We start from the raw sequence: 14,919 nt of genomic DNA, 5'->3' as shown, positions 1-14,919 counted from the left end.
CTAAAACCACTGCGACTGGAAACTTATTGCATGCCAGTTTACATGTTCCCAATGTCAACTGAACAAAGAGTGAAGAGTTTCCGATGTGATGGTCAGTGCTTAGTGATTTCCTGAGTGTCCATTGGTCAGTTTCACACAAAACAGACACATGAATCAACCAGTTACACACAGTGAGAGGCAGATGACGTGTATCTCAGCCCCTCTTCATAACTCCAGATGTGGGTCACGTACGATCTCATGATAAGATGGAATGGAAAGGTGTGACTCTACAGATATAGGACATGTGTGAACCGTATTTCTGCACAATATTGTCACAAAGATATAGAAATATATGTAGAAACATCACATTTGACGCATGGGCGAGTTTGTGGACCCCAGACAGTTAAATTAGCTTATGTTCAATAACAGTGGTTTGCCACAACAATGAATATTGAATATTTTAACTACTGAACACTTCATATTTAGAAGAATGCTTTATAAAACATTATTGATGACTAGGACCCAATCCCATTATACCCCTTGCTCCTACCACTTAGCCCCTAGCACCCCATTTTGCATAGGGTGTCCTGATTCTTGTTAAGACAGAGGGGTAGGGTGAAGTGTTAGGGCTACATGGCCCTCCAAACGGAGGTGTTTCAGAGGCTCACTCCAAACGGAGTGTTATGAGAAAAAGTTATGCCGATGTCTCGGTAGCTAGCTAGCTAAATTTTCTGTTCCACCTTAAATGATGTAGCAGTTACATTCTGGCACCTCGGGCATCAGAACTGCTGCTCCATTTAAGGTGGAATGGGAAAATTCAAACAGGAAGCTAACAAATAGCAGCTTTATATCAATGAGGAATTAGGGGTGGGTAAATAATTATCGCATCCCCCCTCTTTGAAAGCATATCGCTGTTGTTGGAAGAAAACCGTGTTTCTCCAAAATGATAACTTTACAGGAGAAAGAAAAAACCTACTTTACTTTTAATGTAAACCAATGGAACCAAGTCATTTTGGCCCATTTCTATTGGTCCATTCATCATGAAATTTACACACAATGTAAAGGGCAACAGACATTTTCATTTTCAAATATGCCAAAAACTGAAAAACGTTTGAGGGCTGCCCCATTTGATAGGGCAAGATTTCTACCACTAGCCCTTGTAACTCCAAGGCGCAAGGTGACACTCGAAAACAAGGGGTAGAGGTCAAATTAAGAAATGGGATTGGGCCTAGGACTGTCCTGAATAATTTGAATACTTGGGTATGAGTTCGATACACTGGTATTTGTTTCTCTATTTAGTATTTGGAGGTTTTATCTTTTTTTTTTTCAAGAAATAGAAAGAAATGTAGCCTGAAATATAGCACACTTCATTAGCAAAGACCTTTAGAACAATTGATGATAATATATAGAAAATGTTAAAAATAATTACATTTTTGTATTTAAGCTAAAAGAGCAAAGAAAACATGTTTGGGAGCATTTAAATCGTAGGACAATTGGCAAAATGCTCAGTGCAAAATTTGTGACAAGAAGTTGATATTCCACGAAAGCATGACAAGTTTGGTTTATGATCTCGGACAGATATATTCATCCAAGTACCACTTGGACGACTACATACCTTATGAATACATCGTGGCTGCTAACTGGATATATTTTGAACTGGAGTTATGAACATTCTTAAAATTATGGTTAATTACTTAATATAAATGTTATTGTGTTTAAAGGTGATCTTGTGAATGAGTACTATAGCACAGGGTGTCCCAAAAAAATTGACATCATTTGAGATGTGAGTATCTGAGTAACTACATGTCCTGGGCAAACAAAATTAAATAGGCTTCATGTTGAACAACACCAGATATATTTATCAAAATTCAAACAAGAAATTCAGAGGGATGTAGATTTTATCACCGATTTCACAAAGCTTCACAAATTTAATATCTTCCGAGACTGGTGGTCGTCCAGATCCCTTCGCCCTGCACAGACTCTTTGAATTTTGTCAAAATCTGCTTTCCAGTTGGTGCATTTTTATTGAATTTTCTCGAAAATGCACGCTGCACTCTCTTGTTTGACTGTGTTCGAGCATATTCTAACACACACAATGCCTTTTCATTTCTAGTGAACGCCATTCTTCAACCTGAAAAAAGAAAACATTAAAAATTAAACTTGGTTTTTACTCATTTTGTTAAAATTTGAGATCATTTGAGGGAGAATTGGCTGTTATTAGGCTACAAATGATGTCAATTTTTTGGGACACCCTGTATTTGGTGGGAAATACCAGGCATTGAGTATTGGAAGTGTGTAAAATGCTGTTCAGGCCAGCCGATTAGTGACTGAAATGACTTGACCTCATCAAAAATGTACCTTTAATGTCTGGGCAGAAGTTTTTCTGTATTATTCTTATTTTTTTAGAAAAATAATATTTTTATGGTGCATATTTAATAGCCACAGACCTCGCTCTGAAGTGATTGCATGATGATTGTGCTAATAACCGGCTTGTTTTGACTAGGTGTTTGATGCTCGCGACTGCACAACAGCACACGGAATGTTTAATTATATCTGCAATCACATCAAATACGCCACTAACAAGGGCAACCTCAGGTGAGTGGTAGAAACATTTGATATAATGATTACTCTTTCCTTTCTGCTTTTCTCCTCCTTCGCTTTCCACCCCCACTTCTCCACCTCTGCATCCTCTCCAGCCCTCATCATCGTCCTCATTACTTTTTATTTTCTACTCTTTTCTTCTTCTCTTTCCACCCCCACTCCTTTACCTCTGTGTCCTTTACACCTCTCATCATCCTCTCTCTCTCTCTCTCGCTCTCTCTCACACACTACTCTCAGTTTCTCTATCATCTCTCCATCTTTCCCTCTCACTCCTTCACGCTCTCTGTCTTTCATTTCTCACTGTCTCTTTCCCTCAGTCACTCTCAAGCTCTCCATCCATCTTTCTCACTCTCCATCTCACTCTTTGTTTTTTCTTTTTGTATTTTTTTCTCCCACTCTTTCTTTCTCTCTGTCTTTCATTCTCTCTATCTCTCTCTATACATGGCTTTCTTTCCATCTCTCTCCATCTTTCACTCTCCCTCTCCATCTCTCTCTTTCTCTCTCCATCTTTCACTCCTTCTGTCTCACACTTAATACCTCCCATCTCTCTATCCATCTCCCTTATTCTCTTCCTCTCACACATTCTCTCCATCTTGCACTCCTTCTCTCTCTCTCTCTTTTCTTTTTTCCTCTCTTACTTTCTCCATCTTTCATCTTTTAATCTTTTTCTCTTACTCACTCTCAATCTCAGTCTACTGATCTGTCTCGCTTTCTCCCCGCTCTCTCTCTCCATCTTTCACTCCATCTCTCTCTATATCGCTCTCGATTTTCACTATTTTTCATCTCCATCTTTCTCTCTGTTTCCATCTCTCTCCATCTTTCAGTCTTTCTCTCTCACTCTTTCTTTATCCCTCTGCCTCTTCATCTTTCACTCTCTCTCCAGCTTTCATTCTATCTTTCTATCTTTCACTCTCTTCCTCTCTCTCTCTCTTTGTCATGTTCTCTCTCTCCCTCCATCTTTCACTCCATCTCTCTATATCGCTGTTCATTTTTTACTATTTTTGACCTTCATCTTTCTTTCTCTTTCCATCTCTATCTTTCAGTCTTTCTCTCTAACTCTAACTCTTTCTTTTTCTCTCTAACTCTTCATCTTTCACTCTCTCTCCATCTCTCCCTCTCCTCATTTTCTTTCTCTCTTGGTTTCTCTCGCTCCATCTTTCGCTCTATCTCTCTATATCTTTTATTATCTTCATCTCTCTCTCTCTCTCTCTCTCTCTCTCTCTCTCTCTCTCTCTCGCTGTCTCTCTCTCTCTGTATACCGTTCCAGCTTGCCTCTGTTTGGCTGCGTGTCATGCGTTCGTGTTGCTGTCTCTCCTCCTGTCAGTGAGTCCTGTGTGTCCTCTCTTTGTCACCTCGCTCTAGAGCTCCCGCGTACAGAACCTGCCACTGCAGAGCTGAACTCCGCCAGCACTGCCTCTCTACACAGCTAATCAAACACGACACTTAGTCTCTGTTCACTTTAATTAACGTCACTCTAACGCACTGATCAGAGCTCGGAAGAGAGGGGGAAAGGAGAGAGAGTGAGAGAGGTGCAGATGTGAAGAGAGGGAGAGGAAGACAGAAATACAGGGAGAACCCTTTTATCCTCCTTACCTCAGAAGTTTCCCACTCTCCATGCTGAAGCTCCTGCGCTCTCTCGTTACATCATCAGAACCTGCTGGTGGTCTCCCACCTGCCGCTCAGCTCGTGAGCAAGATCGCTCCTCCACTAACAAAGGAATGCACCCAATGCTTTTCAAGGTGGTTGGGTTACCCACATTTCATCCAGTTACTGTAAAAGCTCTGATGGGACTTTCTTTCCCCATCAATAGCCGTGACGCATCACCAAGCTCTGTAATATGAATCAAGTAAAGGAAACGGAATATGTGGTGTGCTGTACATGTTCCAAAAAACACAGAAATGATTGGAAAAGAACTGCATCTTACATGCAGTTAATGCAGTCTATATTGTCTACTTAGACTGTTAATCAGCAGGGTAGCTTATTGTTAAAGGGTCCATAAAATGGAAAACTAAATGTCCCTCCGGTTTTCAGAAATAAAAGAGATGGGAGTAATATGCAAGCATTGTAGTTTCAAACTCTACCATTCACTCTATTCAGTCTAAACAGTCCATAAATGGGAACTAAGCTGCAAAAACAGCCTGTTTTTAATCCATTGAATTCATTCATGTCACAAGAAACTTTTTGGCCAACAGTATGTTGGCTCTGGCCAATTTTTTATTAAAGTTCTAAGCACTCGCGCTATTCTGAGAGCTTTTTGAACAAAGTACAATACAGGGCAGCCAATCAGAACAGAGGTCATTAACATATCGCTGTTGTCAGAACAAAACCTCATATCTCCAGAACGTTAACTTTACAGGAGAAGGAAAAAACCTGCTTTACTTTTAATGTAGGTCAATGGAACCAGACTTTTTTCCAAGTCATTTTGGGCTGTTTCTTTTGGTCCATTCATCATGAAATTTACACACAATGTAAAGGGCAAATTATGGAGATATGGGGATTTCTTCCAACAGCAGCAATATAACAGTTTTAATGGCACAGTAATAAAAAACTGCCTATTTAACTCCCAAAGCACTATATGACCACTAAGTGGACCAGAAAATTAATAAGTATCACTTTTTCCCACTAATGTAAAGGTAAAATTCACATTAGCATGAATGTTAGCCATCCTATTTCCTTTCACTTACCATGAAATGAACATTTACGCCTTTGCTTTGATGATATGGCGGATTAATAGGAAGCAGTATTCAGGTTTATGTTTCTTTTCTGCTTGTTCTCTGTTTCTGGCTCAGCAGCCCTGTACTACCAGTTAAGTTGCTAGTTGTGGCTGTGTTATCATGTACACAGCTTATTTGGTGTTTGCCTGTTTTTGATTTTTATTTACTTATTTATTTCTTTATTTATTTGTCATTTAATTTTACAGAGAATTCTAACCAAAATACAAAGCCTTGATCAATGTATGAAATATAAAACAAACCAATAAAATAGTAACTACTAGCTACTTACAATACATTTGCAAGCACATTTTTGTAAGAAAAAGAAACAGTAATCTCCAAAAATGAAACAGTAAATATGTGTTTTTAAAATGTCAGTGCAGACCTACAAAAAGAAAAAAAAATCTTTATAAATTCCATATATTTAAAAAAATGCTTCTTATGTTGATGCAGGTTTGTCATGACAATGGCCATTAGTTCTTAACGCACTCTGGAAGTGAAAATAATCACCACGTTTAAAGCATTTTTACTGGCTACTGAGCTGTGCATCTGTGCAGGCTTTGTGATTGGCTCTATAGCAGAGTGGTTAACTCACCTGCTCTACACATGAAGGGCTTGGGGCCCAAACCCACTCAGGACAGCACACAACTGCTCTAATATTAGACTATTTTTTCTAATGTATACTATAACAGAGCAGTCAAAGTAAAAGTATAACACCCTGGTCATTATTGTATGAAGTGCAAAACAAAGATAATGAAATATTACCCCCTTAAAATCCCAGGCTTATTACACACTAAGGCTTATTATTCAGTAACTACAGGGACTTCAATGCAAGCTGGTTGAGCTGTTTTTAGGTCAGAAAAAGTGTATAATATAACTTTGGGATGGAGTTGTTGAGCTGTCCATTTATGTATGCTTTGTAATTGGCTCTGTAGCAGAGTGGTTAACTCACTTGCTCTGTGTTACACATGAGGGACTGCGGAGATCAGGAGATCCTGCCACTGGTCTAATATTAAATACAGCTCTTAATGCTACATTCCTGCCAATCAAATTATGTCACTCCCGTGCTGCACACATTTAATGTAATTTAATCTGTCATCACACCCCTAAATGATCAAATCACTTTAGGCTATGCTAAAAATCATTTGCACTCTTTTCAGATAAAAGTGATTCATTCTTCCACCCTGGACTACAAGCAGTGTAATTGCATTTTATGTGCACTCATTATGTTCAAATGAATGGTTTTTATTCTGATGGTACTTCTAAATTTTTATATAATAATACATGAAAAGTACCATTTCAACAATACATCTCATACAAGACAGCGCTGCGGACTAAAGCACTTGAATGCATGGTTAAACGTGTCTGTATGAGAGCAGTGGGAGGCATCAATCTATCAGAAGGGTCTTTGCATTAACACCCTGATCTTTAGCTCTCTAATCTCATAATCTTATCCGCAGGTCAGCTATCACCATTTTCCCCCAGAGGACAGATGGGAAACATGATTTCCGAGTGTGGAATAGCCAGCTGATCCGCTACGCAGGCTACAAGCAGCCTGACGGCTCTGTGCTGGGAGACCCTGCTTCCCTGGAGCTCACCGAGGTGAGACATCACATCACTCCTACTGGAGGAAAGAAATTACAATGCCTGCAGCCTCCTAAGAGTACAGGTTGTCTAGGCTGTCATTTTATTATTATACGGTATCTATTTAATTACAATAAAAAAAATAGGACCACTGCGAAATCAAGAATGATTAAAGCGCTAAAACTCATGTGCCGTGTGTCAGAGGAGACAGCATGCATCCTGAAGCTCCCTTGCTGCTGGCTTGATTATCTGGTGCGTCATTATTGATAATTACAGTGGGAGGAAATTGTCGCTTTTCAAAAATATGTGGTTATTTGTGGAAATTTCTGAAATGTAGACTAAATAACTGCCACTGGGCCTGCTGGAATTTGATGAGGTCTCTTTTTGGTGCTATCACTGGCAAATCTGGGCTCATTCCCAAAAAACAAAAGACATGTTAAAAGGCCTCTACATCAGCTCCCATTCTCCAGCACTGATGTGTATGTGGTCTCCCCCACTGTAGATCTGTATACAGCAGGGATGGAAGGCTCCTAAAGGGCGCTTCGATGTCTTGCCCCTTCTGCTCCAGGCCAATGGCAACGACCCAGAGCTGTTTGAGATTCCAGACGACCTTGTGCTGGAGGTCAACATCACACATCCTAAGTGAGTCATGTCTGCTTACTGTTGTTGTCCTAATTGTCTTTAGCTTTTAAAAGTAGAGCTTTAGAGGTCATTCTCTTCTTTCTTTGTTTAACTGGTAGTTTCTGTGAAGATAGGAATAGTATCATAGAAAACTCATTTTCTCTCACTGTTTTATTTAGTATGTAAATGTTCGAAACTGTGCTATCCTGCTTTGAATTCACAGTCACAAAAAACAATACAGTTACAAATACCCATTTCTTCAGCCTACAGCGGTTTAGCCCCGCCCATGTAGGCTGAAGTTCTGAGTGATTCAGCCCAGACTGCTTTTTGCATGAGGCTTGATATAGAGCAGCCAATCAGAACAGAGCTTATTAGTCTTAAAGTCACGGTAACAAGAAAAGCCTGTTTAATTCTAAAAGAAAAAGAACGGTTAAAGAATGGTCATGCAAAAATGAATTCGGACTAATTAACCACACAAATGCCAGAAAACACACTACAACAAACAAAATAAAAAGCAAGAAAAATATGCAGGAGAAACATGGAGGATGTGGGCACAAACACCTAGAAGATGTCTAGAGTTATTACTAATGTTCTGCTATTTAAATGTTAACATGTAGTTGCACAATTAATCAAATAGTTACCTAAGGAATATATTTCATCAGCAGGTCTGCACTGAGTCTGCACTTCTGAGTTTTTTATGTTTGTTTCAGTGTCAAATAATGGCAAAATCAAGGTTAAAGTTACAAGCGGAAATCATAGTGCATGTTCCGAGATGTATGTCCAAGAGAAATACATTGTCACTGAGGGTCTCTGAGCTAGCTGAGCATTTTCTCTCGATAATAGGTGGGGTGGGGGGAACAAGATGTAACATGATATTATTGGTTTATATTATTTTGTCCCGCCCACTAGTATACATAATCAGGAATTTTTTAGAGGCAGGAAAAAGTGTTAACATTTTACGATTATGGGACAACAAGAATTTGGTCATGTAAATTATGTGATATGAAGAGTCTTGCTTAACATGGCCAAGGACATAAAAAAGGCAAAAAAAAAAATATTTAGGTTGACTTTAAAAGACTTCATACACAACGATTTTTCATCAAATTGAAATCATACACTGCAAAAAATCATATCTCAGAAAGTGACAACATCTTAAATGTAGTCTATATTTATAATGTTTCTCAGAATAATATTATAAGATGATTCAACCTACTTCTACATATTTTTACTTGTTTTAAGAAATCTAATTTGGTGAAAGTGTCCCATTCCATTACTTGTTTGGAGATATAATGCAGAAAATTTTGCTTATTTAAAGAAATGGTGCTTGAAACAAGTAAAATTATCTGCCAATGGAATAAGACAGCCCTTCAATGGACTGTTGACCTGTCCAGGGTGTTTCCTGCCTTCCGCCCAATGATTGCTGGGGTAGGCTCCAGCACCCCCTGCGACCCAGAAAGTAAAATAAAGTATCTTTTTTTGACAAGCACACATGTGGTATGGATTAAATCTACACCTTTGACAGAATTTGTTCACTTGTTTCAATTAAATATTTAAACAAAATGTAAGAACAGGCATGTTTGAAGGCATGTATGCTATGGGGGACCTAGGAGGCTTATATTCTCTGTAAAAACTCTATGCGATCATTACATATCAGTCACATGGGTATCACTATTGTTGTAGTTCCAAGCATAATCTCCCTCAATCCTTCTTGTACACAAACGATGAAGCTGTAAATGTAGCCTTCTGATTCTCAGAGGCTGGCAGAGCGATAGCAACAAGACAGCCATGCTGAGCACAAGCGCCCTGCATGCGCAAGTGAGGGACGCAGGCCAAGTGAGCATAAAACTGGCCCTTTCCCCAGATCCTAGATCAGTGATGCTGCCAGTTTGGCAGCCTTTATGGACACTGATGATGCCTCAGAGAAGCTCAGGGGCTGTTCTGAGTGCTGAAGTACTGAAGCTTTCTGTATAGTGATCTGGCTTCCCAAACTAACATTCCCCAACAAACAGAATGATTCTGAAGCCTCTGGCATTCTTGAGCAAGCAAAAATATTTCAGTGATGCAACACAGATTTACAGAGCTAAAATGGGTTGAATGGACACCTTAATACTACGACAGTGTTGACTAGTCAAAGATCTGTTCGGACGCTTGGATGTAATTAACCTTATCGTACCTGCATTCGATCATCTTATCGACATTACAATCAGAATCTTTGTCTTTGTTCGCTTTAACTCATTAAGCTCTGCTGCTAGAGTGTTTGGTGAGCATGCATGTTGTTCATAGTGAAATGGATCAGTATGTGGAATTGGAGCTTGCTGTGTGCCACTGTAAAAAAGAAGCTCCATGCTGTCTTTATTGGTGGATACACTGTGATAGTTTCTAAGCATGTGCACACACTCACATCAATTCACATCGCTATAGAAACAGTTATTATTTTTTGTTTTCTTTAGAGTAACAATGAAAGGCTGCTGAATTGTGAAGTATATTGCTGTTCATATGCTTGTTCAAACTGGTAGTTTGCAACACAATTTGAAAAATCAATGCATTTTTATCTTTGTTGCATCATAAAATAAATGTGACAAAAGTGTTGGGAAATCACGTTATTACAGGAGAAGAGGAGCATAAATAGGAGAAATAGCTGCTTTTTGGCGTTAGAGCGTTTATAGGATTACACTGGGGATGGAGAAAATAATCGATGCAGTATAATATTGTGATATTTTGGGTTTAGAAATGATATCAACACACAGATATTTTATAATGTAATTATGAATATTTTAAATGGCCATTTTAGGCCATTGTCAAACTAACAGATTACCGAAATGCACTTCTATCTCAATCCATGAGAAGGTGCTGTTTCTTTTAATGAAACCAAGTCCTCTGTCAGTGGAGTTATTATGAACTGGTTGGCTAGTGTAGTGGATTACATGCTCAGCGCCCACGTAAAAGAATGGGGTTTGAACCCACCATTAAGACAGGAATCAGAAAGAGCACTATTATATAACAGAAACACTATAATATACCAATAAAATTCAGTTGGTGAGACGTCACCTGCCATTGCAAATCACTGTAGATACGTGCATCTGTTAAATATTTAAGGATTAGCTTGTTTTAAATGTTCTTCACAAACAAAAGCATCTGTTAAATATGCAGATTTCAATGTTGCTTTATCTACTTCACATATTATGTTTTGCTTTAATAGAAAGCAAGTAAAGTGAAATGAACTCAATTAGATAAAACTATGTTTAATGTTGGAGGAATAATGTGCAGTATTATGCGTAACTTGCAATGTATTGCACTGTATAGTACTGTGAAAAAGTCTTTATTTTCCAGTCAAAATGACCATAAAGTACAAGTAAGTAAATTTTACAGAATATATTTCTGAGAAGATTAGATATGAAATAATCCACTGAGTGTAGCTGTCAAGAAGCCAGTAGTGACAAAAGAAAATACTTGGATTATGAGAAGCAGAAAATGCAACCAACTTCTAAGACTGAACTTTGGAGATGTGGAAAATTTCCCTGCAGATTTCTTTGAGAAACTGAAAGTGAGTCTCCTGAAAGGAACATTAACTGTTGTGAAGTTGAAGGGCGAACATAGTAAATAATGAAACAATATATTATTTATCTAGCTGTTTTGTAATTTTCTGTTAAATTTCCTGTTTTTTTTTTTTTCCCTGACGCTAAAAATCAAACTGTACTTCTATTTAATGGCTGTTTTGATGGTAATTAAATAAATGTAGGAAGGTTTCAGAGTGTCAGACTCAGCTTTATTCAGCTTTATTGTTGTGTGTTCACCTTTAGTAAGAGCACTCTGTGGCTGCCTGGCTGTCTAAAAGCTCAGCCGGTTCTGTAAACTACAAGGATGCAATTCACGTGTTGTTCACATGATTGGTTGCTTCTATTTACGTCTAGTTCGGAACGTCTTTTTAGAATGAGTTTATTCATTGTCAGTCTTTTACTGTTAGCTCTTCATATTCATCATTATTTAGTGATAATTACCCTTTTATTTTGACTTCTCCTCTACATGTATGTGTTGTCCCACTCTCAACCACACTGTGCAGAAAATGAGCCCTCCACTGCAAATATGGCAAACCTGCAGTTCCCACAGACATCTAACTTGTATTTAGGGCTTTTTTGACTGGGAATTAAATCAATAATGGGAGCTATCTGACTTCTGCAGAGAGCTGCATCATATTGCAATACTTAGCATATCACAAATCTTTAAATATCACAGTAGAATTGTATTGTTGTATCATGACAATCTTGTATCATTGCGTCTCCAGCAACTCCCACCCCAGGATTCCATTTGTTAAAGGATTACATCAAAAGTGATTGCTATAGTTAAGGGATAATTACTCTAATATGATGTACATTTTTATGCTGGAATCTACTTAAAGGCATGATAATTGCATTTTTACTTCCAGCAATCAAACTATGTCATTTAGCCACCGTCTTAATCAAGGAATCACTTGCCTCTACTTGTCTAAGTGGTGGAGACACAGATTATAGGCAGGTGCAGTGTACGATGCTGTGACCTGGTGGGGCTTTGGATGCTGGATTGTCTTGTGAGGTGCAAGCTGTCAACAGACCACTCCAGCACTCAGCACCAGCAGCAGCCAGCAGCTCAATTGGCCACTTGTAGAAACACCTGAGAATCCTGCAGGTGCTGGTGGAGATAATGATAGTTTTGGCAGGGTGCACTGTGGGTGCATTTAGTGATGGGAAAATTAAGACAACTAGTTGTTTTGCGTGAGATGGAGCACTTACATGTTGTAAACAACGAAATGTTCGCCTAAGCAACTAAGGGGCCAATTTGTACATCGCATTTAGATATGCCTGAGAATTCTGTTGGCAGCTGTTGGCATTTTATATCTTCTGAGAGAAAAGGGAATAGTTTATCGTTCTTAAAGGGCCAATATCACACAAAACCCAAGTTTTTTGAAATAAGAGAGTTTGATGTAGATTGCAAACACAAAGTTTCAAAATGTACCATACACTTTCCAGTCCAGACATTCCATATATACAAACTATGCTGTGAAAACAGCTTCTTTTTAATTCATTTTTCATTTCTGTGATGTCAGAAAACCAACATGTTTACGTATGTCTGCTTATAAGTTTAGCTTCATCCATTCAAACTGAACTTATAAGGAGTTTTTGGCCTGGACTGCTTTTCTGAATTTGGCATAATAAATGCCAGCCAGTCAGAACAGAGCTCATTTACATGTATCAGTCTTAAAGACACAGTCACAGAAATAGTCTGGTTAATTTTTATTAATAATAGAGAGGTTCAAAAATGATTGCGCAAAAAATGAACTATGACTATCTGTAGTACATACACCCACACATATGTTACCCACACATAAGTGGAAATAATATTGGATATGGACCCTTTATGCTGTCCTCTCTGTTCTATTGCAGCAGAGCAAAATAAACAGCAGATGATCAATCCAACAACAGCCCAGTGTATTTTTATCCATAGACATTTTTTTAGGAGTTATTATTGGTATTTTCCATACTATTCAAATGTAATCACATAATATATTACACGATTAATTACTTTTACATTTGTACCTTCTGTATCGACAGCTTCAAGTCTGCACTTCAGTCTTTTTCTGTTTGCTTGGATGATGATGACAAAAACATGGCAATAATGAAAAGGATGTTTTTCTTTGTACAAAAGACTGCACACAGCTATAACTTTTCACCAAATTAAAGTCAGAATAAAATATCTACCCTTCTACTTATGAACACAAATGCTGTATTAACTGAATATTTAAATGTGGTATTAACTGAAAATTTTATGAACACAAATGTGGTATTAATTGAACATGGATCTGCACTTACAGCACAATTTGTCCCCTTGTAACAGTGAGCAGTCAGTGAAAAATAATTAATATAAAATTACACCATGCGTTTGTTTTTGCTGACGATAACTGTGACCTCTAGCAGATCCTCAACTCCAGGTCAGAGCAGATGTAAAGCAGGTCTGCTCAAACTGTAGCCCACGCTTCAAAGTTGACCTGTGAGGACGTCTGACTTGGCCCGACAGAAAGTTACCCTAACCCAACCCACTCACCTAATGAATATATAAAATATGAATATGCAGTTCTGAAAATGCAATGTAATAAAAGCTACTCAAGAAGCTTCTAAATCTCTATGTAAATGAAATGTCAGTACTACTGAACCAAAGGGTAAATTAAGATGGAAAAACTGAATTTGAATTTTAATTTCGAGAGCAAAAAAGCAATATGAGTGGGAAATTTCAATTCTGACAGAATACGTTTCCATTTTACATATTACATTTTCATTTAAATTTAGCTACTGATGTGTTTCCTTATCTACCCTCTTTATTTGTATATTGTTTTGTCTTTTTGGCCCTCAGTCCACCACAAGACAAATAGTTTTGCCACACCCACTCTAGAGCTCTCGTTCTTGCTTGTTGGTGTACTGTCTTAATTTCATTCGTCTCCATCATCCAGGTTCGAGTGGTTTAAGGACCTGAATCTGAAGTGGTATGGCTTGCCTGCTGTATCTAGCATGCTGTTGGAGATCGGGGGGTTGGAGTTCACTGCCTGCCCCTTCAGTGGCTGGTACATGGGCACAGAGATTGGCGTAAGAGACTTCTGCGACAGTTCTCGCTACAACATCTTGGAGGTACTACACCATAAAAACACTCTTAGACCAGTAATAGAGACACTGTTGACTTTCAGATGCTGTCTTATCATTACCTAATATGGCTACTGATACTACTAAACAAAATATTTGTACAATTTTCCATATAGCCCAAATGTAACTGATTGGCCAAGATATGGTTTGGTTTCTAAAGTTTGGTGCTTTAGTTTTTCACAGTAGCTAGACGGCTGATATAGCCAATGAGTAATGGAATCTTATACCAATATATCAATTAGCATTGTATGAATTGTATGTCTAAATCATTGCACACTTGCCTCAAACTGTGTTGAGTTGTTTAGAATCTCAAATAGACTTGATTTATGTGGTTTCTGACAATGTATGACACACTATTGGCTATAAAAATGGGCAAAAGTACATTGCATAGCATATCGCTGTTGTTGGAAGAAAACCGTGTATCTCCAAAATGATAAGGAGAAGGAAAAAACCTACTTTACTTTTAATGTAAGTCTATGGAACCAGACTTTTTTCCAAGTCATTTTGGGCCGTTTCCTTTGGTCCATTCTTTATGAAATTTGCACACACTGTAAAGGCCAACAGGCATTTTCAAATTATGTAAAAACTGAAAAACAACAAAAATGGAGATATGAGGTTTCTTCTGCCAGCAGCGACAAGCAAGTCTATTTGAAATGACTTAACAAGCAAGTGTGTTGATGCATTAGCCTCATGCCTTCATGGCAAAAGTTATGAATCAAACTTTAGACCCAAAAGATGTCTTGGCTGATTGGCTACCA

At 38.2% G+C, this 14,919-nt stretch overlaps 1 protein-coding gene across 1 annotated transcript in view; it reads left to right on the top strand.

Annotated features, from left to right (window-relative positions):
• The window catches only part of nos1 (nitric oxide synthase 1 (neuronal)), a 99,635-nt gene that overhangs the window by 33,898 nt on the left and 50,818 nt on the right, over positions 1 to 14,919 (top strand). The window contains exons 7-10 of the mRNA XM_036598862.1: positions 2,483 to 2,574; positions 6,752 to 6,893; positions 7,378 to 7,517; positions 13,975 to 14,149. Coding sequence (XP_036454755.1) covers positions 2,483 to 2,574; positions 6,752 to 6,893; positions 7,378 to 7,517; positions 13,975 to 14,149 — 549 coding nt within the window. The remainder of the gene's footprint in view (positions 1 to 2,482; positions 2,575 to 6,751; positions 6,894 to 7,377; positions 7,518 to 13,974; positions 14,150 to 14,919) is intronic.

The sequence above is a fragment of the Colossoma macropomum genome, unplaced genomic scaffold (genome assembly GCF_904425465.1).
Source record: "Colossoma macropomum unplaced genomic scaffold, Colossoma_macropomum, whole genome shotgun sequence".
NCBI classification, from domain to species: domain Eukaryota; kingdom Metazoa; phylum Chordata; class Actinopteri; order Characiformes; family Serrasalmidae; genus Colossoma; species Colossoma macropomum.
Note: the sequence above shows the minus strand (reverse complement) of the source record. Positions and strands in the feature narration are given on the sequence as shown.